The 27,894-nt window shown below is 40.3% G+C and overlaps 1 protein-coding gene and 1 long non-coding RNA gene across 3 annotated transcripts in view; one reads left to right on the forward strand and one right to left on the reverse strand.

The window, feature by feature from the left end:
- LOC147360510 (uncharacterized) overlaps window positions 1-27,894 on the reverse strand; it is a 54,193-nt gene that overhangs the window by 22,705 nt on the left and 3,594 nt on the right. The window contains exons 2-3 of one of the 2 annotated variants that reach the window (XR_015138656.1): window positions 22,278-22,383; window positions 7,536-7,605 (exon numbers count right to left, since the gene is read on the reverse strand). This is a non-coding gene — a long non-coding RNA (uncharacterized LOC147360510). The remainder of the gene's footprint in view (window positions 1-7,535; window positions 7,606-22,277; window positions 22,384-27,894) is intronic. The other variant, XR_015138657.1, reaches the window with a different exon arrangement.
- On the forward strand, window positions 9,014-23,753 carry SPO11 (SPO11 initiator of meiotic double strand breaks). The gene is made up of 13 exons (XM_086330911.1): window positions 9,014-9,210; window positions 11,077-11,190; window positions 12,464-12,552; window positions 12,963-13,029; window positions 13,274-13,382; window positions 13,728-13,811; window positions 14,967-15,003; window positions 15,438-15,547; window positions 18,938-19,037; window positions 19,325-19,362; window positions 20,411-20,487; window positions 22,635-22,746; window positions 23,342-23,753. Exons 1-13 carry the CDS (start codon window positions 9,080-9,082, stop codon window positions 23,459-23,461), a joined length of 1,188 nt encoding a protein of 395 aa, XP_086187037.1. The 5' UTR covers window positions 9,014-9,079; the 3' UTR covers window positions 23,462-23,753.

Consider the following 27,894-nt stretch of genomic DNA (forward strand, 5'->3'; position numbering starts at 1 on the left):
GGCAACTCGTTTCATACATGATATTATACATGTTTCAATGCCATTCTCCCAAATCTTCCCACCCTCTCCCTCTGCAACAGAGTCCATAAGACTGTTCTATACATCAGTGTCTCTTTTGCTGTCTCGTACACAGGGTTATTGTTACCATCTTTCTAAATTCCATATATATGCGTTAGTATACTGTATTGGTGTTTTTCTTTCTGGCTTACTTCACTCTGTATAATAGGCTCCAGTTTTATCCACCTCATTAGAACTGATTCAAATGTATTCTTTTTAATGGCTGAGTAATACTCCATTGTGTATATGTACCACAGCTTTCTTATCCATTCATCTGCTGATGGACATCTAGGTTGCTTCCATGTCCTGGCTATTATAAACAGTGCTGCGATGAACATTGGGGTACACGTGTCTCTTTCCCTTCTGGTTTCCTCGGTGTGTATGCCCAGAAGTGAGATTGCTGGATCATAAGGCAGTTCTATTTCCAGTTTTTTAAGGAATCTCCACACTGTTCTCCATAGTGGCTGTACTAGTTTGCATTCCCACCAACAGTGTAAGAGGGTTCCCTTTTCTCCACACCCTCTCCAGCATTTATTGCTTGTAGACTTTTGGATCGCAGCCATTCTGACTGGTGTGAAATAGTACCTTATAGTGGTTTTGATTTGCATTTCTCTGATAATGAGTGATGTTGAGCATCTTTTCATGTGTTTGTTAGCCATCTGTATGTCTTCTTTGGAGAAATGTCTATTTAGTTCTTTGGCCCATTTTTTGATTGGGTCATTTATTTTTCTGGAATTGAGCTGTAGGAGTTGCTTGTATATTTTTGAGATTAGTTGTTTGTCAGTTGCTTCATTTGCTATTAATTTCTCCCATTCTGAAGGCTGCCTTTTCACCTTGCTAATAGTTTCCTTTGATGTGCAGAAGCTTTTAAGTTTAATTAGGTCCCATTTGTTTATTTTTGCTTTTATTTCCAATATTCTGGGAGGTGGGTCATAGAGGATCCTGCTGTGATGTATGTCAGAGAGTGTTTTGCCTATGTTCTCCTCTAGGAGTTTTATAGTTTCTGGTCTTACGTTTAGATCAATAAAGCTGTTTTAAAAATGTGTTCTAAGGAGCTTTGGTTTCCTGAACATTCATGAGGGAATGTCATGAAAAAAGTAAGTTCAGCAAATGTAAGCCAAACAAGTTCAGTAAGGTTTTAATGCAGGACTTCTCAGAGCCTTCAATTTGTAGATATGCACAAGGACACTCCTAAGAGGAACATGTCTTAATAAGAGATGAAACTTATTGAGTTTTCACAATAGGCCAGACATACACTGACTCATTTATACATATTAACTAATTTACTTCTTATGCTAGCCCTAAAAGGTAGATATCATTAATACCCTCATTTCACAAAAGAAGACACTGAAACCCAGAGAGGTTGAGAATCTTGCTGGAGATCACACTGACACGAAGGGACAGTGCCAAGACTTGGACCCAACTTCCTCATTATTCAGGTTTTGTCTGTCCATCTTCTTTGCTGTTTTCCACCCAGTCACTCACTCCCGTAACACCTGGATTAATTTTCCTTGTAGCACACCATTACTGAATTTATGACGTGTTCTTGGGTTTTCTTCCTTATAATCTGTCCTCCTCACTAAAACACCAGCAGTGTGTGTGTGGACATCTGGTGCTCTAGTTCGTTGAATCTCTGGTGCCAAGAAGAACCTGGGTGCCAGGCAGCAGCTTGTCTCTGAGTGCTGGATGAATCACAAACCCGTCCACAGGTACTGGGAAGCCCTCCTGGCGCGTGCCTGGGCTCGGTCGACACTGGCAGTGGAAGGGGAAAACACCTGAGGAGTTTTATCACCTTGGCTGTGGGCGTGGAGCATGCCTTCTGGTCTTTTGTAAAAGATCTCTTTCTCCTGAAACCAGTTGCCAAGAAGTCTTTAAGATGGAAAACAAACAATAAAAGAAGGAAAAGAAACAGCAGAAGAGGAAGATGAGAATTACTTTAAAATTTTTAAAGTCTTTTAAAATCAAAGCAAGTCTCTGCTAGGTGTCGGCTGATTTTTCAAATAAAGTGGGACTAGACCTTGGAGCAAGAGTGGAAAGTAGTCATGGTGGGGTGTCTCTAGGTCCCAGCTTCAGTAGTTCCGACGACAGGGGTGAGTGGAGGACAGCGATGAGTGTGGGGTATGAGGAAGAAAGAAATACATGGCAGAGAGGATGAGTCAGCCTGAGGCTGTGGGCCACCCTGCGTGCTGGCAAGCAGAGAGGGAGCCAGCCTGAGGAACTTTCCTGCAGACCCACATGAAGTGGGATGGACCTGCAGCTTCTAAAGCTCTCCTGGGTCTCCTCCTCCCGGGTGGTCTTCCGCTAAGGGATTTTGAACTCTGCAGGGATTCTGCTGTGCACTACTAAACCTTCTAGGCTTGGCTTCTTCTGTTAATGAAAGGCTCAGGCTTGCTTGAAGCATCTTGAGCTGGAGGTCCCAGCCACAGAGACCCTGGAAGGTTAGACTGGAGGCCCTAAACATTTCCAACCACCTACTGAATATTTTTATCCCCCCCACCCCGCCAAAAAAAAAAACCATCACAAAACCCAGAAACAGTCAAGTCCCTAAATGGCACTTTTACTTTTTACTGGTAGGAACTACCAGGGACAGAAAAACATGTTAAATGGTACCACAGGGATATAACCCACAAACTCTTAACTGCACAAAACTCTCTGGAACAAATGACTTGGTGTCTCCCACAAGTAAACTGCAAGGAAGGAAAAGAGAGAATCCTCTAGAATGAAAGAGTCTTAAGAGAAATATCACTCATTTCACATGCCAGAAAGATTATGCTCAAAATCCTTCAAGTTAGGATTCAGTAGTACATGAATGGAGAACTTCCAGATGTACAAGCTGGATTTAGAAAAGGCAGAGGAACCAGAGATCAAATTGCCAACATACACTAGATCATAGAAAAAGCAAGGGAATTAAAAAAATAATCTACTTCTGTTTCATTGACTACACTAAAGTCTTTGACTGTATGGATCACGACAAACTGTGGAATATTCTTAAAAGGATGAGAATACCAGACCACATTACCTGCCTCCTGAGAAATCTGTATGCAGGTCTAGAAGCAACAGTTAGAACCAGACATGGAACAATGGACTGGTTCCAAATGGGGAAAGGAATATGTCAAGGCTGTATATTGTCACCCTGCTTATTTAGCTTCTACACAGAGTACATCATGGAAAATGCCAGGTTGGATGAATCACAAGCTGGAATCAAGATTGCTGGGAGAAATATCAATGACCTCAGACATGCAGATAATACCATTCTAATGGCAGAAAGTGAAGAGGAGCTAAAGAGTCTTTTGATTGAAGGTGACAGAAGAGAGTGAAAAAGCTTGCTTAATACTCAACATTCAAAAACTGAAGATCATGGCATCTGGTCCTATCAGTTCAGTTCAGTTCAGTTCAGTCACTCAGTTGTGTCCGACTCTTTGCAACCCCATGAATCGCAGCACGCCAGGCCTCCCTGTCCATCACCAACTCCCGGAGTTCACTCAAACTCACATCCATCGAGTTGGTGATGCCATCCAGCCATTTCATCCTCTGTCATCCCCTTCTCCTCCTGCCCCCAATCCCTCCCAGCATCAGAGTCTTTTCCAATGAGTCAACTCTTCGCATGAGGTGGCCAAAGTACTGGAGTTTCAGTTTTAGCATCATTCCTTCCAAAGAACACCCAGGGCTGATCTCCTTTAGAATGGACTGGTTGGATCACCTCATGGCAAATATATTGGGAAAATACGGAAACAGGGTCATATTTCATTCTCTTGGTCTCTAAAATCAATGTGGATGGTTACTGCATCCATGAAATTAAAAGATGCTTGCTCCTTGGAAGATTGCTATTGCAAACCTAGACAGCGTATTAAAAAGCAGAGACATCACTTTGCCAACAAAGGTCCATACAGTCAAAGCTACAGTTTTTCCACTAGTCACGTATGGATGTGAGTGTTGGACCATGAAGAAGGCTGAGTGCCAAAGAATTGATGCTTTTGAACTGTGGTGTTGGAGAAGACTCTTGAGAGTCCCTTGGACTGCAAGGAGATCAAACCAGTCCATCCTAAAGGAGATCAACTCTGAATATTCACTGGATGGGCTGGTGCTGAACTGAAGTTAAAATACTCTGGCCACCTGATATGAAAAGCCAACTCACTGGTAAAGATCCTGATGTTGGGCAAGATTGAGAGCAAGAGTAGAAGTGGGTAACAGAGGATGAGATGGTTGGATGGCATCACTGACTCAATGGATATGAGTTTGAGCAAACTCTGCAAGATAGTGAAGAACAGGGAAGCCTGGTGTGCTGCAGTCCATGGGGTCTCGAAGAGTCGGACATGACTTAGCAACAATAGCAATGAGAGAAATATCAATCCGCAGCCATGCACAGATGCACCTTGTTTGCATTTTGACAAGAACAAACTGAAAACAATTCATGAAATTTCTGGGAAATTTCAACAGTGATAGCATATTTGGTGATATGAAAGGATGATTGTGAAGTCAAGTTTTGATATGATAATGGATCATGGTTATTTTTTAAAGGATCCTTATGCTTTAGAGATATTTGTTCAAATACTGTGGATGAAGTAATACCCAGGATTTGCTTCTAAATAATCTGGAATGAGGGTGGGGAAAGGGAGGATGTACTGGATTGGCCAAAATGTTTGTTTGGGGTTTTCCATTTTATGGGAAAATCCAAACAAACTCCTGGTTGACCAATCATGGCAGCTGGTGTTGGGTCTATGGGAGTGGATTACATAGCCCCTCCCTAAAAACAAGCATGACTTCATCAATCAAATGACCTACAGGATTACAAATATTTTGGGCCTCTTATTAAAATTCAATTTAACTTTGTTTCATTGCTCTGCCTTACAACCTACAATCCAGGTATACAATCACTGGCTATGAAAAATGTGTGAATTTATGTGTTACCTTGGCTTAGAGGCAATATCATATAGTGGCTGAGAGCCGAGAAACTATTCCTGTCTGTGTTTTGTCATCTGCATCTTTAGAAAACCCAGCAAATTCACTTATATTTCTCAGAGCCTCAACTTTCTCTCCTAAAATGGGAAGGAGTAAATAAGATTTTGCATGTTTGATGTTATGACCAGTGGCAGCAACACCAGAATAATTCACAGTAGAGGCTTATTCATATTAAAAAATTATGCTGGGCTTCCCTCATAACTCAGTTGGTAAAGAATCTGCCTGCTATGCAGAAGACCCCAGTTCAATATGCGGGTTGGGAAGATCCCCTGGAGAAGGGATAGGCTACCCACTCCAGTATTCTTGGGCTTCCCTTGTGGCTCAGCTGGTAAGGAATCTGCCTGCAATGTGGGAGACCTGGGTTTGATCCCTGGGTTGGGAAGATTCCCTGGAGAAGGGAAAGGCTACCCACTCCAGTATTCTGGTCTGGAGAATTCCATGGACTGTATGGTCCATGGGGTCTCAAAGAGTCCAACACGACTGAGTGACATTCACTTTCACTTTCCCTGGTGGCTCAGTGGTAAAGAATTCGATGGCCAATGCAGAAGACATGGGTTCGATCCCTGATCTGGGAAGATCCCTCATGCCTTGGACCAACTGAACCCGAGGGCCACAACTACTGAGCCTGTGCTCTAGAGCCCAGGAGTTGCAACTGCTGAAGCCCTTGAGCCCATGCTCCACAAGAGAAGCCACCACAATGAGAAGCCCATACAGCACAACTACAGAGTGGCCCCCGCTTGCCACAGTTAGAAAAAAAAGCCCACCCAATAACAAAGGCCCAGCACAGCCAAAAATAAAGAAATAAAATTACTTTTAAAAATTATGCTTCTTTGGGCATCTGTAGAAAGATGACTGGATGAAATACTAAAGAGAGATTACAGAGATAAATCCCTCAGGGTGTCATTCAACAAGCACAGCTGAGTATCTTCCCTGTGTCAGGCACAGAGGAACCGGGACCACTGGCTGAGCTCAGCGCCTGCTCCCCGGGGAAGAGAAAGGAAGGCATGTCAAGACAAGGAAAAAGCAGGGGTCAAGACTTAGGGGCAGTGTGGAAAGAGGTCCAGACCAGATCTGAAGGACACAGGAAAATGAGCCAGGCTGGATTTAGGGAGGGAGGGCAGAAAGCACGGAGAGAAAAGAGGACAAAGCATTCCAGGCTGTTAAGGGAAGAGCAAGTGCAAAGGCCCTTGGGGCAAGAAGGACTAATTCCAGGGTCAGAAGGATCACAGAGTCCCGAGCAGGACAAAGGGCAATGGAGTTGCAGTTCGTTCATTTTAACTTCATATCTTCTGAATTACGTAAATATTTTATGGAAGCGTGTATCATTCTTACAATTTTTTAAAAGTTTAAAAATATACACACAAAAGTAAAACACTTTATAAAGCCCCAAGAAGTAAAGATATTATAGCATTTTCTCTACTCTTTTCCTCTCAAGAATTCGACAAGATGTTAAAATTCATTCACATTTGCTTCAAGGAAAAAAACCCTTTGTTTAAATATACCAAGCAAAGGATCCTCTCCTGTCTGGTTTGCTGAAAGGGCCTCCCCATCCTTCCCCACCTCTTGGTGCGTTAGACACAGAAACGATCATTGCACCTAATTTAAATGATGCTCTTTCTAACCATCGTGAAGCCGCTGGTCCTCAAACACATTTCTCAGTGACAGGCTAAGCTTGGAGGAAAGACCCGCAAGAAAGGTTTGGGGAAAAGCTCTTCACTGTTCCAAGTGTGTGCAGTTGGAATGCAGTTTGGGGAGCTCCCTGACCCTGGCCCTCATCCCTGTGCTGAGCGCAGTGGACCAGCAGGAGGAAAGAACTTGGTATTGGGACTGCCCTGCAAAGTGGCACCTGAGTTTCCTCTGCAATCTGTCGCTAGGGATAGAATCTGTTTTTTTGGTTTCATCTCAGCCTAGGGCTGGGCCAGTTCACTTTGATGTAAAGGAGGTGCATGCGGGTTACCTGAGTGAAAGTAGATAACTGAGGGCAGGGATGTGCTGCCTGGGAGGAGGGCTCAGGCCGCCCCTTCTGGTCCATGCAGGGAGAGTCCCAGAGAGGCCTGTCTGCACCTTGCAGTTTCTGCCTGTAGGAAGGCCAGCTTTATTATGGGTTTGTTCCCTTCACTGTTTAGATCCCCTGCCCCGGCCCCCACCCAGCTCAGGACCTTTCATTTCATGTCAGGTCTAGAGGGGCCATTCATTGGCTTCTGGCTGAGTGTTAGCGCTATGTGATACAGAAGGGTTTCTGCCCTCCTGAGGGACAGAGACCAGTGGTCAGATGGTCCCAGTCCTGGGAGAGAGGCACCCCACTCAGCCTCTCCGTTCAAAGACCTTTTATTTGTTTGTTTCTCATGGAGAACCCAGCTGCTGCAAAGCCTTCATCTGAAAGGTGAGAAACCTGAGGCCGGAAGGGCAATTCTACCCATCAAAGAAACCCCTGCAAAATTATGACCCATTTCCAGCCAGACCCTCAGTGGTGCCTCATAACCTAATGGTAAGAGCTCCACTTTGGAGTCGAGATTTACCTTTCATCGTGCTGATCACAATGCAGTCTTGTACAACCCACTCAGGCTCTCCAAGCCTTAGTTTCTTCATCTGTGAAATAGGGAGAATAATTTTTACTGCATAGGGTTGTTGATTCAAATGCACAGCTCGCCCTCAATTATTTTAGTGTTCACCTATTTCTCCTCAATTTCCCCCTTCCCTTAGACTGTGAGTCCCCTAAGGGCAAGGACTCTGTCTGCCTTGCTCACAGACGTGTCCTCAGTAACTACAATTGCCTAGGGCAGGCTACAATTGCCTAGTGTAGGGTAGGCAATGAGGAAGTATTAGTGTTGATAATAATAAAGGCCCTCAGCACAGGGCTTGGCACAGACAGTCATCATTATCAACACAGGGAGTTTGTTATTTATGGTGGGAAGCAGGTTTTGTTTCAACAGTATCAAATGACCAGAAACTGAGGGAACAAAACAGTTCTCTGGAGAGAGCCTGCTGTCAGGTGGCTCTTCTGGGGCCAAGACCCCAGGACACCATCCTGCCCCCTACTCCCTAGGAAGGTCTCAGTGCCACCTTGCTCCAAGGCCTCTCCCTGTTTCCTCTCCCTCAAGGAAACTGTCCCCCAGGGGCAGCACTCCTTCCCTGAGGCTTCAGAATTTCTGTCTTTTGCTCTAGAAGAGAGTAGGAGTGAAGGCTCAGTTCAAATCTGCAAGGGGAGGATTGCTAGGTTAAAAATACTGGATGAACAATTAAATAAGAATTTTGGGTGAACAATGAAATCATTTTTTAGTAAGAGTGTCCCACAGATTGCATGGGACCAAGTTATCCTTAAAAAAAGTATTCACTGTTTATCTGCAATTCAATTTTAACTGAGGGTCCTGTGTTATAATTTGCAAAATCTGGCAGCCCAACAAAGTGATGGAGCTGGGATATTAACCCAGGCTTGCCTGGGCTTGTGGACTGCTTTCTCCTCTCTTGCAAAATCCCCACTGGTGTGGTTATGAGAGTTTAAAGGGAGCGGCTGAATGAAATAGGTTTTTAAGCCCTAGGCTACTACATAAATGCTAGCAAAGGCAGAAATTTCGTTCGCCTTGATCCTCATCTGCACCCAGTGCCTAGAACTGTGTCTGATACACAGTTGGATAGCCATAACTACTTGTTTTAGTGAAAAATCACTGATACGACTTTCCTAAATAGGAGATATTTGGGAGATATTCCCAAAAAAGGAGATATAAAACCATTTCAAGGTCTCAAATCTTGGTACCACACCCCAAATATATCCTGCTGGTCCCTGAGGCTTGTCAGAAGGTACCCAGGAAGGGGCCCAGGTGAGACTGCACCTGATAGAGCCCTGCGCACAGATGTCTCAGTCAGTGCAAGCGCTATGCACATCCGTTAGTCCAGCCCCACCTGGGGGTGAGGTGTGCGCATGCGCAGTCCGGCCCCCCCACTTCGGGAGAGGAGCTCTGTCCTTCCAGGCCCCACCCTGGAAGTGCATTGTGGGTACAGAGAAGGGTGATCTCAGGCCAGGTGGAGCTCCTGTTGTTGGACGCTTTTGTTGCAGCGGCTCCTTATGGCCTTTACGCCCAGGGGCCCTGAGGCCTCGTTTTTCGAGGTTTTGGACCGGCACAGGGCTTCTCTCCTGGCCGCCTTGAGGAGAGGCGGCGAGGAGCCCGCGGGCGGGGGGATGCGCTTGGCTTCCAGGTATACGGGCTCTTTCTGGGGCACAGACGGCTGGGAGTTAGGGAGCAAGAAGGTTCTGCCCAGCCAGGCTTGAGGTGCTCTGTGGAGAAATGCTGGGCCCCCTTCCCGTCTCCCCAATCTGGAGAGCAAGGCTGCCTCAGAATGTTGAGGCCACAGAGGCCTGTTTGGCCCACCAGCCCTGAACCCCAAGAAAGGCCCTTGTTTAGTGCCCCCTATTTCTTCTGTTAATTTATTCTCAATTCAAAAAGCCAGGTGCCAGCCACACTTACACCCCACCCCCACAGTAACCCCTCCCACCCCGTGTCTTCTAGAATGTTCCAGGAGCATCCCCACAGCTGGGGTCACAGGTTTCCTGAGATCTGGACAGTTTGAGGAGTTTAAGGCACAGTTTGGCTTGGTGTTTATTTTTTTTAAGTTGTGGAAATTTAGAAGTTTTCAAGCATTTTTTTTTTTAAGAAAAGGTGGGGGAAAATCAGTGTTGTAAGTTCTTAATAAGTGTGTTTTATCAAAATGAATGAGGCAGTCAACACATTTTAAGTGGTTTATAGTAAGACAATGGGATTTATGGACCTGAAAGGGAAGAAAACACACATTTCTTTAAATCAGTTAAAGCAGTTAGAGTTTAGCTTAGAGTGTGGTGCTGATAAAATCAATTACAGAGGTTCTCCAGCTGCCCAACCTGGAGTTAACTGCAGGAAATATGTTTACATTATTCACCACTTTCACTTAAAATGCTCTGTTGTTCCGCTTACTTGATCTGCTTTTCTAGTTTATCAGCAAGGTTTTTCACTTAAACAAATTACTGTCATTTAAGCCCAAACCAACTACCAAAAAAACCTTCAAACAAATTTACAAAATGTTTTAGTTTAAGGGAGTACTAGAAGAGGGTAAAAGAAGGGGGTGGCAGTCCCTGTTTAGGTTTCAGATGTAAATCTGATTGTTTTAAAGTTGGTCATAATATTACTGCAGCTTTTTTTCCAAACTAGAAAAATGAATAAGATACTTGAATCAGTTTTTGCTCCCCAAATTAGAAAATATTGAATGTTTTAAAAGTTATTTTCTGATACATGCATTTTCAATGAAAGCTGTGAAGTTTCTATGGAAATTAGAACACTACATTTTGTGCATTTTCTAGATTTAATATGATTTTCCTTCCTAGGCAATATTTTTATGGTGTTTATAACAGAATAACATTTTTTGAAGCTGATGGCTTGTGAAATTAAGAGTCAGCTGACAGAAAACTGGGCTAAGTCTTAATAATTTTCTGTGGTGTAGTAGTTGCCAAGCCCTTTTATGGTAATGATTAAACTTTTTTCTTTTTGTATCACTAAAATTCAAAAGGGCTGATTTATGACATGACATCAATTAGGGTAACACACTACAGTAAGAACTGTTTTTTGGAAATATTTTCACATTGCATTTGGGGAAATAAATTCAAAGCCAGTATTACATCAGTTAAAAGATTTATCAGTAGTATTTCAAGGCAATGAGTGTGTATTTAAAGTAGGTTGATCTGAAGATCAATGTATTTATATCAATACATTGTATCAATACATTTATATTAATGTATTTATAAATTGGTCATTAAAAGGGAGATATTACTTAAGTTGGTAATTGTTTGAGAAGTAAAATTACAAGCAAATGAAATTTCTTTGAAATTCACCACTACCAATACAATTGTTGTAATGTATTACTCATGTTAAAAGTTAATGTATTACTCATGTGGGAGAGAGTATTATTGACATGTATCATCTAGTCTTAAAAAACAACCAGTGAAACAAAAAATTAATATTCTGGAGAAATGTTACCTATTGTAAAGGTCTAACTTAAAATTAAGATTGAATCATTGTGTGTTTATTGTTTCAGTTCTGAGGTTCTTTCATCTATAGAAAAAATTATCCAAGACATAGTCACAAGCTTGGCAAGAAATGAAGCGCCTGCATTCACAATAGACAACAGATCAAGCTGGGAAAATATAAAGTGGGCGTTTTGCATTTTTAAATTTTTAAGTGCATTATCTAAGTCATTATTAGAATTTATGTGAGTTAGCGTTCTAGTTGGATTTAATTCTATTTGTTGCCTTTACCCTGCCAAAAAGGATTTAAGGAAGTTTATAAAATACATACCATACAGGCAGGTTATATAAACTAGAAGTAGGTGTTAAAGATAAGGCAAAGGGAAAACAATGCTAGGAACAAAAAAATGGAGCACCAAAAGAAGTTAGAATTCAAAATGCATATGATAAAGTCTTACAGTCCTGCTAAAAATAGGCGCCAGCCTTGGATCTAAGCTTTCTAGCACTCAAAGGGGAGAATATCACCATCAGAATTCTTATCTGTACTGCAGAGGCAAACCACTTGCTCAGGGGAGCTATAACCAGCCCTGATATTGAGACCAAAATAAATGTATCCTGAGCACAGAACACATTGCAATGGCTCATTCTCTTAGCAGATTTCCTGTGGAGTCATGTCCCCAAGAGGGGAAAATCAGCAAACAGCTTTATCAGAATCTTGGAATCTAGTTACATAGTTGGATTCTTTCAGGTCCTCAACCTGTAGACCCTTTTCACTAAACAATGAAAAACACTGCAAAATTAGTCCTCAGTAAGAGTTACAGGAAAAGAATGAAAGAAATCTTAAGGCTCTTAGTCATTCATTATTCTTTTATGATCAATATAATTAGTGAAACTGTAAACTTTTGAATCATATTTTGCAAGGTGGATTTCACCAAACCTAGAAGCAGCTGTTACCTGGCCTGTTTGCCTGGTGCCTTCTGCCATCTTTAGGGCAGGCTTGGCAGTTCAATTTAACAACCTAGTATAAACTTATTTCATTACTGTAACTTTCGGGGTAAATTAAATGAAATATTTCAAAACTTATTATTAAATTGAATAAAAGTATTAAATCAATAAGCAAAATGCTAATAAAATTGTGAAATAATTTATAATAGTCACGTACCCTGTCTTCCCAGGAAAGAAATACACACACATGCACACACACTATAATCAAAGGTGTTTAATTCATGTATTTTAAACACTCTTTTAGTGCCTCTGTATGTTGCCAAGATAATTACCTAATTACCACTTGGAATTCTCTAAGCTTATAAACGAGGTTATCCTAAAACTTCAGTGCTTACATTGGGAAGAAATGTGGATTTAAATGATGTTCAGAAGAGGAAATTAATCATATGTTGTTTGGTGTTCAGAAGTTAACTCTTTTTTTATTCTATTCCCTTGCTTTAAACAAAATGACAGGTTTGAAGATTCTGTGGGTCTTCACATGGTATCTCATTGTACCACAAGAAAAATCAAAAGTGATTCACCAAAATCAGTTAAAAATTTTGGTAAATTCATCTTTCTTAGCTTTTAGTGGTAAAATAAATAATTTTGATTACTCTCTGGGTTATAGTTGTTCTGAGCTAAATAATTTTTACTTGTTCATTAATAGGCCATCCTGTACTTGAAATAAATTTGTAGAATTCTGCATTGTCAATAACTGTGGAAGTAAAGTATTATTCCAAAATGAATGTTCAAGTATATGATTCAGTGGGAAAATATTCAATTTTGCTGTACATAGAACACTTAATTTTATCTAACTTGTAGACAGTTATCATTCTGTACTTAACACTTCTCTTTTGGAAAGATAATTTTTATAATGTTGTGCAAAGTAACTAGAGAGAGTTAATCCTTGATCACAGAATGTTTTGATTTTTGTAAGTAATAAGTAACTCACTTATTGCATCTTATTTTCCAGCACTAATTCTTAAAATATTTTCCATGATTTATAAATTAGTACAGAGCAATACTTATGCAACCAAAAGGTAAGTACATTGTTCTAATAAATTATTCTTTGAAATGCGTTGTGGGGTTAAGTGGGACTGACTTTCATTATATGTGTGGGATTGACTTTCATTATATGTTTTGAAAAGTTACATAAAACTAGTCTGTGGGTAATAAATTATTTGTTTACATCCACTCAAAGCTTTCTTCAGTTCATATTCCAATATTTATCATATTCAGATAAAATATGATTAATTAAAAAATATATTTTTAATATTTTCATAGAGACATTTATTACACTGACAGCCAACTCTTTGGTAACCAGACTGTTGTGGACAATATTATTAATGATATTTCCTGTATGTTAAAAGTGCCAAGGAGGAGTCTGCATATTGTAAGTAGCATTTAATAAAAGATACTTTAAAACAAAAAGTATGAAAATTATAGTAGAAGAATAAATGTAATCTGTGCCTTCTTTTCATATTTTTGATATTATATTTTTCTCACTATGAATTTGAATAATCTAGTCTCAGTGTATCCCCTTGGCTAAAGGAAGCAAAACTGATGAATTGTCAAATACTTTTCATTCCTAAACACTTATGTATTTTCTCCTTTATTTCTTAAATTTCAGTCTGATCCAAAACCCCTATATAATTTAGCAGGTGAACATGAGAAGGGACTTAGAAGCATAAAATGCACTGGGGAAAAAGGTTTCATATATGACTATTACTTTTTTCAGCTGTCTACATCAAAAGGTTTAATTGCTGGCGATTTAAAGTACCTGGAGGAAGACGGCACCAAGGTGAACTGCACGCGTGCAACAGTAAGCATCATAATGTGTTCATGTGCTTCCACGCCATATCAAACTCATTTGTGTTTGAAACGCACTTTATTGACTGGCTTTGTTATGTAGTTCAGAGCTTAAGACTTTAAAATAAAATGAAAGGATGAATAGGTATATGCTTTAGGGGTTGTATATTACCCAGTTTCCAAATATGCCAGTTGTCAGATGTCATATTGAAATAAACAAACATACACATTCCTTTTTTAAATGCACTGTTTTTTGTTTTCAGGTAGAGTGTGACTTGACCATTTTAGCATGGCTATTTATGTGATGTTCATAAAATTTTCTGGTTCTGAAATTTGTAAGTTTGAGACTAAAGTGTTTGCTAGGCTTTAGTACATAGAAAGTCACAGAACTAGCACAGAAGTTTGGAAATGGTTAACTCACCATTTTGGAAAGAGGAGAATGACACCTATGAGAAGGAAGTCTTTCCTTCATCAGTTTCTGCTTTTTAAGTCACATATCTATAAAGTTTCCAAGAAATTTTCACCTGCTGGGAAGTAGTTTGGGTCGTGTGTCTGTTTTCTTATTGAAAAGTAAATCTGTGTCCTACTGTTTTCTTACTGAAGCATAGACTTCTGATGACAGTGTATTTTTAAAAATGAAAATTAAAAAAATATAGGGCTTCCCCAGTGGCTTAGTGGTAAAGAATCCACCTGCAATACAGGAGACTCAGAGACACGGGTTCAATCCCCGGCTTGGGAAGATCCCCTGGAGGAGGAAATGGCAACCCACTCCAATATTCTTGCCTGGGAAATCCCATGGACAGAGGAGCCTGGCGGGCTACAGTCCACAGGGGTTGCAACTGATGCAACTAAACAACAACAAAAAGTGTTCTTGATAAATTTTTAAATGTTATTGTGTTTGTTTGCTTAGTCGCTTAGTCATGTCTGACTCTTCGAGACCCCATGGACTGTAGCCCACCAGACTCTTCTGTCCATGGCGATTCTCCAGACAAGAATGCTGAAGTGGATTGCCATGCCCTCCTCCAAGAAATCTTCCCAACCCAGGGATCGAACCCAGGTCTCCCACATTGCAAGTGGATTCTTTACCATCTGAGCCACCAGAGAAGCCCAAATGTTGTTATACTTGCTGTTTATTTAAAATAAAAACTGTCTCCTCTTGTTAACTTAGGCTGTTGCTGTGCCATCTAATATTCAAGGAATTCAGAGTATCCTTTGAGTGAGAAAGCTATTTAAATTTACAGAATGTTCATTCATTTTTACTTTAATAAATCAAGCCTTCATAATGTGTAACCAGTAAGCCATACCCTGTATTGGTCAAGATGAACACATCATGCTCCCTTTTCTAGGATATTTTTAGGAGCTCACTACCTAGTAAGAAAGATATGTAAATACGGTGTGTGAATAGGTGGCGCTAGTGGTAAAGAATCTGACTGCCAGTGCAGGAGAGGCAAGAGAAGCAGGTTCGATCCCTGGCTTGGGAAGATGCCCTGGAAGAGAATAGGTATCTGAAGTATGAAGGTAAAAACAAAAATTCTGTATCTGTAGCTACTTTTGAATTGATCGATATGGCATCGTTACTTATAATTAGTGGTTCAGTTGAAACACACATGCCTTAAATTTATCAGCCTTAACTTCACAGATTTAATTACAGATGCGAAATTTCTACTAATTGTAGAAAAAGATGCAACATTTCAGCGCCTCCTGGATGACAACTTTTGCAACAAAATGTCTCCATGCATCATGGTTACGGTATATTATCTGCTTTTACCTCAATTACCAGACTAATGTACTACTTTGGTGATCAGTAAGAGGGGTTTATGGCTTCCCAGATGGCTCAGTGGTAAAGAGTCTGCCTGCCAGTGCTGGAGACATGGGTTCTATCCCTGGGTCAGGAAGCTCCCTTGGAGTAGGAAATGGCAACCTGTTCTAGTATTCTTGCCTGAGAAATCCCAAGGACAGAGGAGCCTGGCGGGCTACAGTCCAAGGAATTGCAGGGTCAGACACAACTGAAGCACATATACACACAAGAGTGGCTTATAACTTCATCTATGAGTTTGAACAGCATTCTCTTGTCACTGTGAAGCATCCTTTGGGATTATAGAACAAGAATTTCCAAGGTGTTTATTTAACCATCCTCAAATCTAACTGAAATCAAGGTGATGGTCCCGATTCTTAAACACCAGAGATTTTCTAATAAAAATGTAAGTTTACACAGGCTCTCAGTATCACCCTCAACACCATTCCCACAGGGGCTACTTGTCTTGACTATAATATGGTAACATGGGAACTTTGACAGGGTTGAATGAACAAGAGCCACTCCTTGTTCTTCCTCACACAGTTTGTATGCTGTTGAAAGAACAGCAAAGAACACAGAAGCGTATGTTGAGGTAATACACAGGGAACTACAGGCAATAATTAGCAAAGGGTAATGCAGGAGGTGTTCATAGAACTGGGGAGACCAGTGACATCCGCTGGCCTGGGGAAGAAGGAGGTGGCAGTACAGGAAGCCAGGGGTGTGGGTCAGTGAGATGATGGGAGAGCAACAGACACATCAGGTTCCCCCTCCTGTACCAGCCTTCCTCCACTCTTACAGATCTGCATAAAGACCTAGTTCTCTGAAGAAAAAAAAAAAGCTCATCTACTTACAGTTCTCTTGGCTTATTAATAGTAAGTATGATGTTTGTGAGGTATGTTTGTGGAAGCAGTAGGAGAGCTGACCTGCCGAGGGAGCAGGATGTTGGGCAGCTGTTGGCATCTTGGAAGGCCTGGCCACCCCCAGGAGGCATCCTGATTTAGTGCAAAAATATCAAGTGTTAACAAAAGTGAGGAGGATTGGTGAGAAAGGAAATGACAAGGATTCGTGTGGTAGCATCATTAGTTAGATGGATAGGGAGATAACTGGATTCAGGAAGCCTGTCTGGAGGCTCTCAGGTGGCAGGTTGCCAGGGAAATGGTTAAAGAGAAAGGACTTAAGCAAAGGACATTTCCAAGGCAAGTTTAAAAGGACGTGATGACCATGGGGTGAGAGGAATGAGTCAAAATGACTCTAGTGTGTGGAGCTTTACCACGATGTCCCCGTGGATGCTACAGAACAAGTGGCAGGGAGGCTTGGTTCTTCATAGAAAAAAGATGTTGAATGTAGTCTTAGAAATAAAAATTTGAGATGCTAACAGGAGATCCTAGTGGCATGTGCCCAGTTTGAAGAGAGGGGAGAACAGTTGTGACAGAAAATGTACACTGAGACCTCACCAGTAACAAAGGCCATACCTGAACCCCTGAAGTGATCGCTCAATGGCGTTGTCCTGTGGTTCACTTTTGGTGGAGTCCTCCTGCTCTTTCACACCTTCCTGGTGAGAGTGCATGCTTGCTGGACCGATCAGAAGACAAGCTGTTACAGACAAACCAGCAGTGGCCCAGGCCTCCGTTTCAGCCCTTGGAGTTTGAATCACAGCTGGTACTAGTGCACTGGAGATGCACATAAAGCTCAGCTCTTGGTCACATTTCTCTTTTTACCTTGTCTTTCCTCTTGAATGCTGCCTTCTAGTCTTTGTCTACCTACATGTTGGTGCTGTCATGGCAGCCGTTGATAATTGCTGTTGTTACTATGGTGAAACACCCACTAGTAGCTGGCCTGTAGTAGCTGCCCCTGCAGAGGGGAGCTTAGAGTCGAGGGCTGGGCTAGGAAGGAATATTTGGTACTGTCTGACTCCTCTACCACTTATATGGGTTATCTCTCCCAAAGGAAACAATTAAAATACACTACCATTCACTATGTATTCGTGATACACCAGGAACTCTGCTAGGTACTTTACGTAATAAGGGTTCACATTTACTGCTGTTTTCTACTTTGTTCAGTCACTCAGTTGTGTCTAACTCTTTCAGATCCCATGAACTGCAGCACACCAGCTCCCTCTCCTTCACCATCTCTTGGAGCTTATTCAAACTCATGTCCGTTGAGTCAGTGAAGCCATCCAACCATCTTATCCTCTGTTGCCCCCTTCTCTTCATGCCCTCATATCAACTTGTAAAGTCTCTCCAGCCTTATGAGATAGGTATTATTATCATCCCCATTTTAACAATAGAACACTGGGACTCAGGAAGGTATTTTACCACAATCTCAAGGCTGGGGACTTGGAGAGGGACTCCCCTGGTGGTCCAGTGGTTAAGAATCTGCAATGCAGGGGATGTGGGTTCAATCCCAGGTCGTGGAACTAAGATCCCACACTCCACAGGGCAACAAAGCCTAAGTGCCACAACAAAAGATCCTGTGTGCTGCAACTAAGACCAGACATAGCCAAATAAGTAAATTAAATAAATACATATTAAAAAAAAAAAAAAAAACTTGAGCCACCAGGGAAGCCATAGTACTGGGATTAAGATAGTTCAACTCCACATTGCTACAGTGCCATAACTCTGTGTGGTAGGCATATTTAGCCCAGTTTTATAAATAAAGCCACAGCCTAAAGAGACTAGGAAACCCACTAGTGATTGGTGGAGAGGGAATTCAGACTCAGGGCTATCCCATCAAAAGCCCGTTCTCACCTCTACTTGCTTCCTCCCTGTTCCACATTTCATTTGGTTTCCTGTTCTCTCTTTTAACAGTATTGTAATGCTCTTCAAATTATTTTTCTACATAATTATTGTTTTAATCACGTCATAATACTATTCTACTGTTTGGTTTTATTAAATCCTGAGTTTAAACCAGATACTTTTAAATGCTTTATAATTATTTAATAACTTAGTTCCTGTAATAATAGCAGAAGGTGTTATTACAAAGCCCCAGACCTCAGAGAGTTTTCATGACTGTTAAGATCCATGCTGCTAAGAAGTGGCAGAGCCAGGCGCCTCTGCAGGCAGTCGGCTCTGAAGCTGATGCACGTCACCACTGTGCGATGCTGCCTGTTGTTAGATCTTTTGGATATTTACTGTGGTTTCTGTCCTTTTAAGTAACACTGCAGTGGACATCTTTATGTATGTCACATTTTTTATTATTTTTGTTTCTGCTAAAATATTTTCCTAGGCCTGGGATAATTAAGTCAAAGTTATGAAGATATTTATGTCAATAATAAAATAAGGATACAGTGTCATCAGTTTCATTCTACTGAAATTAAAATGCATGATTTCAATCCTTGCTTTTAGGGAAAGGGGGTACCTGATCTGAACACAAGACTTCTAATCAAGAAGTTGTGGGATACATTTCACATTCCTGTTTTCACTCTGGTAGATGCTGATCCACATGGTAATTTATTGTTAGACTATTTGAAATAGTCATAATCAAATCATATTTATAGCTTGTGTTTTTCTGCTCATAGAACACTTTCATAAAATACTTTAAAAGAATATGATTATTAGATTTAAATGAATGACTAATCATTTGGGATATTTATTGTTTTTTTACTGTATTAAACTGAACCATAAATTTTCCACTGGTATTGTTCACAAAAATAAAAACTGCAGATGTTAGATATAATTATCTAACTATAATATGCAAGGAGACAAATTTAAAAGTTAACTTTCTTTTAACAGGCATAGAGATAATGTGTATCTATAAGTATGGATCTATGGTAAGTATAGAAAAATATTTTTCCTTTTCCACTATTGAGATAGTTTATATTATTCACTGGAGTGATTTCTGCATTTACTTATCAGCCCCTAGTAAGCTGAGGGCCCCCAAAAGGTACCAGGGAAGCTACTGTCCTAGTCTAGGGCCGCTCTGTTTCAGAGTCTGTGATTCCAGCTTCCAGCATAACCAGTGTGACTCCAGATGACAGAGTGGGATTACCTTTGGGCAAGAGGCCTTAATTATCCTCCACTCTCCTGGCCTGCTGAAGTAATGGCAAGCCCTCCGCATAGCAACACTGATTACCAATTATACCCTGAAAAGCATATATAGTCTTGAATTCTGACTTTTACAATTCCAACCATCAGGAGAAATAAAAAGACCACCAAACTTTACCACTAGGGACGGCAACTGCTACACATCAGTGGTTCTCAAAATGTGGTCCTGGGAAGCTGTTAGAAATGCAATTCTCAGTCCCCATGCAGACCTCCTGAGTCTGGAATTCTAAGGGTGGGCCCTCCAAGTGATCCTGACTCATGGTGAAGTTTGGGAATCACTGGTATACACTTTGTGTGTCCCTGGAAGAGTCGGACACGACTGAGCGACTTCACTTTTCACTTTTATGCATTGGAGAAGGAAATGGCAACCCACTCCAGTGTTCTTGCCTGGAGAACCCCAGGGACGGCGGAGCCTGGTGGGCAGTGACTTAGCAGTAGCAGTAGCAGATGTATATGTTTATAGCAGAAGAAAAGGATGGTGGAGCAAGGGATTAAGGTGTGGAATCACAAACGACAATAAATTTGGGTCAGAGAGGGTCATTTGTACTTTCACGTTATAGAAAATCAACACAGAAATAGTATAGAGCAGTTTTAAAACCTCCACTGAAAGTCCAGTTTAACTCAGCTCTTGGTGATTTTCTTACTTCTGTGGCCTCTGGGAGTGTGAAGTCTTCAGTAAGAGTCCTTAATAAGTTGAAAAAAAATTGCTGCAAAAACAAGTATGCTAGTTCTCTGCAAAAGGTTTAGCTAATATACTTCTGCTCTTTATTTTAGGCTATGTCTTTCGAAGCCCATAATCTCACAGTTCCAGCTATTAGATGGCTTGGTCTCCTCCCTTCTGATATCAAAAGGTTAGACAGTTAGCAGAATGAGGGTATTTAAAATGATGACTCACTGTAACATGTAGCACTCAGCCTGAAGAGTCACTACCAGGAGAAGTGCTTACTGTTTTTTACTTATGTTGTTCATGATAACTCAGAATTATATCATTATAAATTTATCGATGTTTCTGTTTCAACTACTAAAACACTTAAATATATTTGGTTAATTGAGCCTTTAGAAGACATTTTTTTGTTTTACCCTTATGGTTAAAGTCTTTAATAATTTCTTTATACTTAGAAAGTATTAAGACATTGAATCTAAATAGTAATCATTGACAACACCATTTGCCATCTGAATTGATTTTATCATAGGTTCTTAATTTCATTTAAAAATCTCATTTTAAGATTACTTAAAGTTGGGGGATCCACATTTTGTCAGTTTTAAGATATATGTGTTCGTTATAGAAAAAATATTAAGTAACAATATAAAAGTCACCTATAGATAAACAGTTCTGCCCTTGTAGATTATTTGCTGTGCGTTGCCATAATTTCTTCCAAAAGAATTTGGAAGAGCTTGATTTTGAAATCTTTTCTCCCACAACACAATGTAATTGCACTTCCTTATCAATAAATACATCCCTATGATCTTATTTGAATGTCTTTTTCCACTTGGTTTCAATTCTGAGTGTGTCTATTTGGTCAGTCCCTTGTAATTGGACATTTGGATGGGTTCCAAATCTCTGTTTTGAAAGATAGTCCTCTGACTGACCCTCTTGTGACTGAATCTTTGCCTGTATCCTTAATTAGTCCCATAGGCTGAATTCCCGGAATTGCTGGGTCAAAGGGTATGCACATTTTTAAGGCTTCAGCTGCCCTCTGGATAGGTTAATTATTTTGTCTTCCCTGGAGAGTAAGAGCCCACCTGCCCCTCAGCATAAGACATTATCACTTTATTCATCTCTGCTAATGTGATATTTTAAGATATTTTATTGTTTTAATTGGCTAGTGAGAGGTGAGAGTGAAATTAAACATATTTGGATTTCTTCAAGCAGTGAGCAAACCTTGGTTAAAGGCACTTATTTTCTAAAAATGGAATGATCGCTGCTTCTTACAAAATGAGGGCACAAGAGAAAACATTCAAGTTTTGACTTTTGAATGTTTATGCTGTAGTGAATCAAAGTTTTGTTTAGTGTATACATCATGGTCAAAATCCGTCTGGGGTGATCTATTTGTATGAAGATCATTTCTAATGCAAGTTTAGGACAGAGAATCTGATTAAGGCGGAAAACGAAGAAACTCTAGGTGTATCTCATAAATTCCACCAGTGCACTCAAAATAAATGTACTCTAAATAAATGTACAATCAAAGAAAAAACAGCATGATAGCTACACAAACATGGCTTCAAGGGAAATCCTCTAGGTCTCTCTTTCAATCAAATTGTCACCCTATCCAGGAGCTGCCAGTGGCAAATAGTCATTATTGTGGGGACATTGAGAAAGACTGTTTGAAACTAGAGCTCTGCTGGGAAATCCAGGATTTGTGACTTCAAAAAGCAATTCACAGCATAAATCCTGGACCTCTCACGTTGTATTTTTAAAACACATACCAAGATAAAATTACAATCCACTTTTTAAAAATTTGAAACAAGATAGATGTGTATACGTATGTCTGTGTGCACGCATGAGTGCATAAGTGAAAACTGATAGACTAACTTCCTTGGCCCAGAAAATTCCCCTTGAATTACAAAGAATTAAGGATTCAGTGGGACCTGAAATCCCACAGTGGATCTTGCTGCTGGCCACACACATGCTGGCACTCACCGCTCTAAGACTGCGGCGCTCTGGGGGCAGCCTTGGTGTTGAGACACATGGTGTTAGTGCTCCCGGCGTTTGTTTTATAACCCATGTCTATCTTCCTGTCATCGTCCTGTGAGCGTGGCATGAAAGAAAACAACTTGAAACAGACTTCCACTATGATCTTGAATACTTGCTAGTCGAAGACAAACCAGATTCCCTCAAACTCCACATTTAAAAATGAACCTGTACTGATTTTTTCATCTGTTATTTCTGAGTCTTTTGAAATAGTACGATAAATAAAAATGAAATGTATGTGACCTTAAAGTTACAGGAGCACTTTGTTTTTACTGATTGTTTTTTCACCTATTTTTTTCCCCCCAGATTAAATATACCCAAAGGTACTTTAATTCCACTGACAAAACGGGACCAGATGAAACTTGACAGCATCCTAAAGAGACCTTATATTACTTGCCAACCATTTTGGAGAAAAGAAGTATGTTTCTTTTTAAAATGCAAATGTCATGTTTTATTGCTTTCTACTTTTAGCAGTGGCTGCTGCTGCTGCTAAGTTGCTTTAGTCGTGTCCAACTCTATTCGACCCCATAGATGGCAGCCCACCAGGCGTCCCCGTCCCTGGGATTCTCCAGGCAAGAACACTGGAGTGGTTATTTGCATCATATTTTGAAGCTATTCTTCTTGAATTTTTATATAACTAGCAACTGCTATGTGCATTGTTTGGCAGTAAATTGTTGCTGAAACATTGAATTGTGAATGCTAATAGGTAAGATTAGCTGGGTGGAGTTGACCTAATTTATTCTCATCCTAGTTAAATACCCATTGTCTACGGTTCTGTTGTAGTTTGTGAGGAAAAAAAGGAGAGAAGGAAATTATAAAGATGCCAGACCATTCCTAACTACTGAAGGAATCCATACTAATATTTTTAGCTGTAGCAGCTCTAGAATATTCTGGCTGACCTAAAGTTTATTGCCTGTGGTTTTGGAGCCTAAAACAAATCTAGATTTACCAGTTTGAGTTGACAGAACTGTAGCAAAGACTCTAGTATGACTGTAGTTTACTTTTATTGACAGATGGAAATAATGGCAGACTCTAAAATGAAGGCAGAAATTCAAGCTTTGACCTTCCTATCATCAGACTATCTTTCCAGAGTGTACTTACCTAACAAATTAAAATTTGGTGGGTGGATATAAAAATATGTCAGAATATATCTTCTGATCACAAAAGGCTTTTCATTAGTTTTGTTTTCAGCAGTAGATACTGTTATGCAAAGAACAAATGTTCTTCATTTTATAGAGGTAAAATATAATAATTTTTCGTAATTGTATTTTTTTGTCAAAAAATGCTATACTCTAATTTTCTTGAGAAGGCTTTATCATTCTCTTAAGAGATTAATTTCTATCCTATGTTCTAAATTAAATCATAGAAGAATGTATGTTATTTTGACTTTTAAATTTTCTTTAAAAAAATGTCTAACACCTGTCATCAAAGTCTGCAGAAATGCTTTATTTACTTTCTACAGTACAAGTAATGTTAAGGCATGAAGTATCCTATTGTAACAAAAGTGAAGAAGTGAAGTGAAAGTCATTCAGTCGTGTCTGAGTCTGCGACCCCATGGACTATGCAGAATACTGGAGTGGGTAGCCATTCCCTTCTTCACGGGATCTTCCCAACCCAGGGATCGGCCCCAGGTCTCTCGCATGGCAGGAGGTTTCCTTACCATCTGAGCCACCAGGGAAGCCCCAGTAACAAAAGTAATAGTAACCTAAATTTGAAAGGTTGCAAATTAATGAAAGTATCAAGCAATTTCTTCTTGGTTACATTTTCCTTTGCCTTCATAGTGTAGGGGTCATGCCTCAGTCATTCACTGTGAAAGTAGTGGTAATGTTCATTATGAATAAATACTGGGTTGATGTAGTCCTCAGTGCTTTGATTTGATTTTGAGCATACTTCTCATTAATAATATACTTATTTGAAATATTTCCCCAGGGTTTTATCAGTTCTCACCCAAATTCAAGTCACTTGAATTCTTCTCTAGCCTAGGTTTATAAACAAAGAACTTGTTCAGCTTTAAGATTTACAGAAGCCTCAAATTTAATAAGGCCTATCCATGAGAAACGCTGGACTGGAAGAAACACAAGCTAGAATCAAGATTGCTGGGAGAAATATCAATAACCTCAGATATGCAGATGACACCACCCTTATGGCAGAAAGTGAAGAGGAACTAAAAAGCCTCTTGATGAAAGTGAAAGTGGAGAGTGAAAAAGTTGGCTTAAAGCTCAACATTCAGAACACAAAGATCATGGCATCTGGTCCCATCACTTCATGGGAAATAGATGGGGAAACAGTGGAAACAGTGTCAGACTTTATTTTTGGGGGCTCCAAAATCACTGCAGATGGTGACTGCAGCCATGAAGTTAAAAGATGCTTACTCCTTGGAAGGAAAGTTATGACCAACCTAGTTAGCATATTCAAAAGCAGAGACATTACTTTGCCAACAAAGGTCTGTCTAGTCAAGGCTATGGTTTTTCCAGTGGTCATGTATGGATGTGAGAATTGGACTGTGAAGAAGGCTGGGTGCCAAAGAATTGATGCTTTTGAACTGTGGTGTTGGAGAAGACTCTTGAGAGTCCCTTGGACTGCAAGGAGATCCAACCAGTCCATTCTGAAGGAGATCAGCCCTGGGATTTCTTTGGAAGGAATGATGCTAAAGCTGAAACTCCAGTACTTTGGCCACCTCATGCGAAGAGTTGACTCATTGGAAAAGACTCTGATGCTGGGAGGGATTGGGGGCAGGAGGAGAAGGGGACGACAGAGGATGAGATGGCTGGATGGCATCACTGACTCGATGGACGTGAGTCTGAGTGAACTCCGGGAGTTGGTGATGGACAGGGAGGCCTGATGTGCTGCGATTAATGGGGTCACAAAGAGTCGGATACGACTGAGCGACTGAACTGAACTGGTAACAGTAAAGGTGTGATCTTTTCCTCTCATAAACCTATCTTAATTTTCCAGAGATGAGTTTTATGATTTTATTCTGTATTTTCAACAAACTTAACTGCACTGAAAACTTTCTTGTAATTGTAGGCAAGAATATGTATTTACAGGAGAAGTAAAGAAAGTTGGGTTAATTTTTATCACGATAAATATGAACAGAATATACCTTTGAGAACTTACATGTGCCAATCACTGCTTACATATTATCTTACTTAACTCTCCCAAGAGCCTTGTCAGGGCAGTAGTTAGACTCACAGTTTACAGGTGAGAACACGGAGGCTGTTGCTTGTCTAAAGCCCCAGCCAGATGTAGCAGAAGGGGACAGTGACACCATCTACTTCCAGGGCAGGACCAGGTATCAAATATTTGGGGTCCAGTGAAGAAGGTAAGTGTAGGGTCCTTTGTTTCAGAGTTATTAAGAATTTCAAGATGATAGCAGCAGAGACTTAAACCAAGCACGGGGCCCTTCTCAGCATAAGACCCTGTGTGACTGCACCGGTGGCACAGTCATTAAGCCAACCCTACTCAAGATTGAGTAAATAAGGTCAAATACAATAATGAAAGAAAATACTTGTATAGCACTTATTATGTTGCCAGGTATTTTTCTAGGTGCTTTACCAGCATTAACTAATTTCCTGTTCACAGAAACCCTATGAGCAAGTACCTTTCCTATCTCCATTTTCAGATGAGGCATCAAGTGTGCAGGGAGGTTAAGTAACTTTCCCAAGGTCACATAACTACAGAGCGGTGGAGCTGGGACTTACTCCCAGGGAGTCTGACTCCATAGTTCACGCTTTAATCATGGTGCTGGTGCTTGTTAAGTGTGTCATGTGTGGCCAGGCATGCACACTGCCCAGTAAGGGTCTCTGATATCAAGCCTGTTACGTTATGTTCTCTAGTCACATCAGAAACAGATATTTCCTCTTGAGTATATTTTGGTATATCGTTAATGTGACTTACTTGTGAGACTATTGCAAATTCTAAAAGACATGTTATAAATTGCAAGTTTTTCTTTGAATGTATACAACACTTCCTCCCTTAACATCTAATAATCATTGAATTTTGACAAGGTTTGTAAAAGAGAAAAATACCAACTTAGAAATATGTGGTTAAGCCACAGAAAGTCTGGATTAGGGTATACTGTCAAAATGAGGAGAAATAAAAAAAATCTACCATAGTCATTAAAATCTGAAAATAGATTTGAAAAAGGTTTGCAGATACATTCACTCTGGATAATTAAATTCCTTTCAAGTTTATGTTAGAAATTTATGTAAACTAATTTTCATTTATTTTGGGAAACGAAAATGGGAGGAGAGAAGAGAGCAAAATACACTGCAGTTGGGCTTAGCTCCCTGTCTTTATTAGATACAGATGAAAAGTTAACGTTAGTAGCTGTTTGGGACCCAGCTAGAATTCTAAGTCTTAAGATTTGTTTCTAAAAAGGATTACTGTAAAATAGGCAGCTGTTTAAAATGGCAACTGACAACAGACATCCTCTCTACATCTGTATTTATTTTTAATATTTTCATAATTTTAATCAAGAAACATTTGGGTTGGAATCTGTTTATAATTAAAGTGAATAAAAACTGGTGCAACAGAAAGATGTTCAGAGAATCTTGGTTTTTCCTTATGGGCTCATAATCACCCTTGTAAAATAAAAGCTCTCATAATATCCCCAGGTTTCTGGGAAATTTAACTGTCATCCTTGATGATGCTAATTGGTTTCAGAAGTCATGATTTCATGGGAAAATAAACCCATTTTGCACTTTCTACAAAACAGGCAAAAAAACACTCTGGGATTTCCATGACTTCCCTGAGTGTCTCATTTGAACTGTTTGATGTAAATACCTCTTCAGTGATGCTGAGAAGAAGAGATGCTATCAAAGCTAAGCCACAAGTACATAGATGTTAAAAAATATTTTCAGCGGGATGTTTTTGTAGTAAACTATTGAGAAACATTACTTCTGTTTGGACTTCAGTTCATCAAGAAAACAATCTTGTAAAAAGAAGTCAAGGTCTCCCTCTGCTGGCAGAAGCTCTATAGTCATCTCAAATTCTTCCACTATTTTGGGTGGATATTTCTTTGTAATATTTTCAAGCCATTGTTTTCAGGAATAGGGTCAAAGAGTCTGAGACACAAGAGGTTGTGAAAACCGTGAGGCTTTCTTTGTGAGATCGAGTACTTCTACACAGGAACCAATTTTGTATCATCAGCTTTCAGTTCAGTTCAGTCGCTCAGTCACGTCCGATTCTTTGTAACCCCATGAATCGCAGCACACCAGGCCTCCCTGTCCATCACCAACTCCCAGAGTTCACTCAAACTCATGTCCATCAGGTTGGTGATGCCATCCAGCCATCTCATCCTCTGTCGTCCCCTTCTCCTCCTGCCCCCAATCCCTCCCAGCATCAGAGTCTTTTCCAATGAGTCAACTCTTCACATGAGGTGGCCAAGTATTGGAGTTTCAGCTTCAGCATCAGCGCTTCCAGTGAACACCCAGGACTGATCTCCTTTAGGATGGACTGGTTGGATCTCCTTGCAGTCCAAGGGACTCTCAAGAGTCTTCTCCAACACCACAGTTCAAAAGCATCAATTCTTCGGCACTCAGCTTTCTTCACTGTCCAACTCTCA

The sequence above is a fragment of the Bos grunniens genome, chromosome 13 (genome assembly GCF_055505025.1).
Source record: "Bos grunniens cultivar Pamir isolate PY7600 chromosome 13, Bosgru_T2T1.0, whole genome shotgun sequence".
Lineage (NCBI taxonomy): Eukaryota > Metazoa > Chordata > Mammalia > Artiodactyla > Bovidae > Bos > Bos grunniens.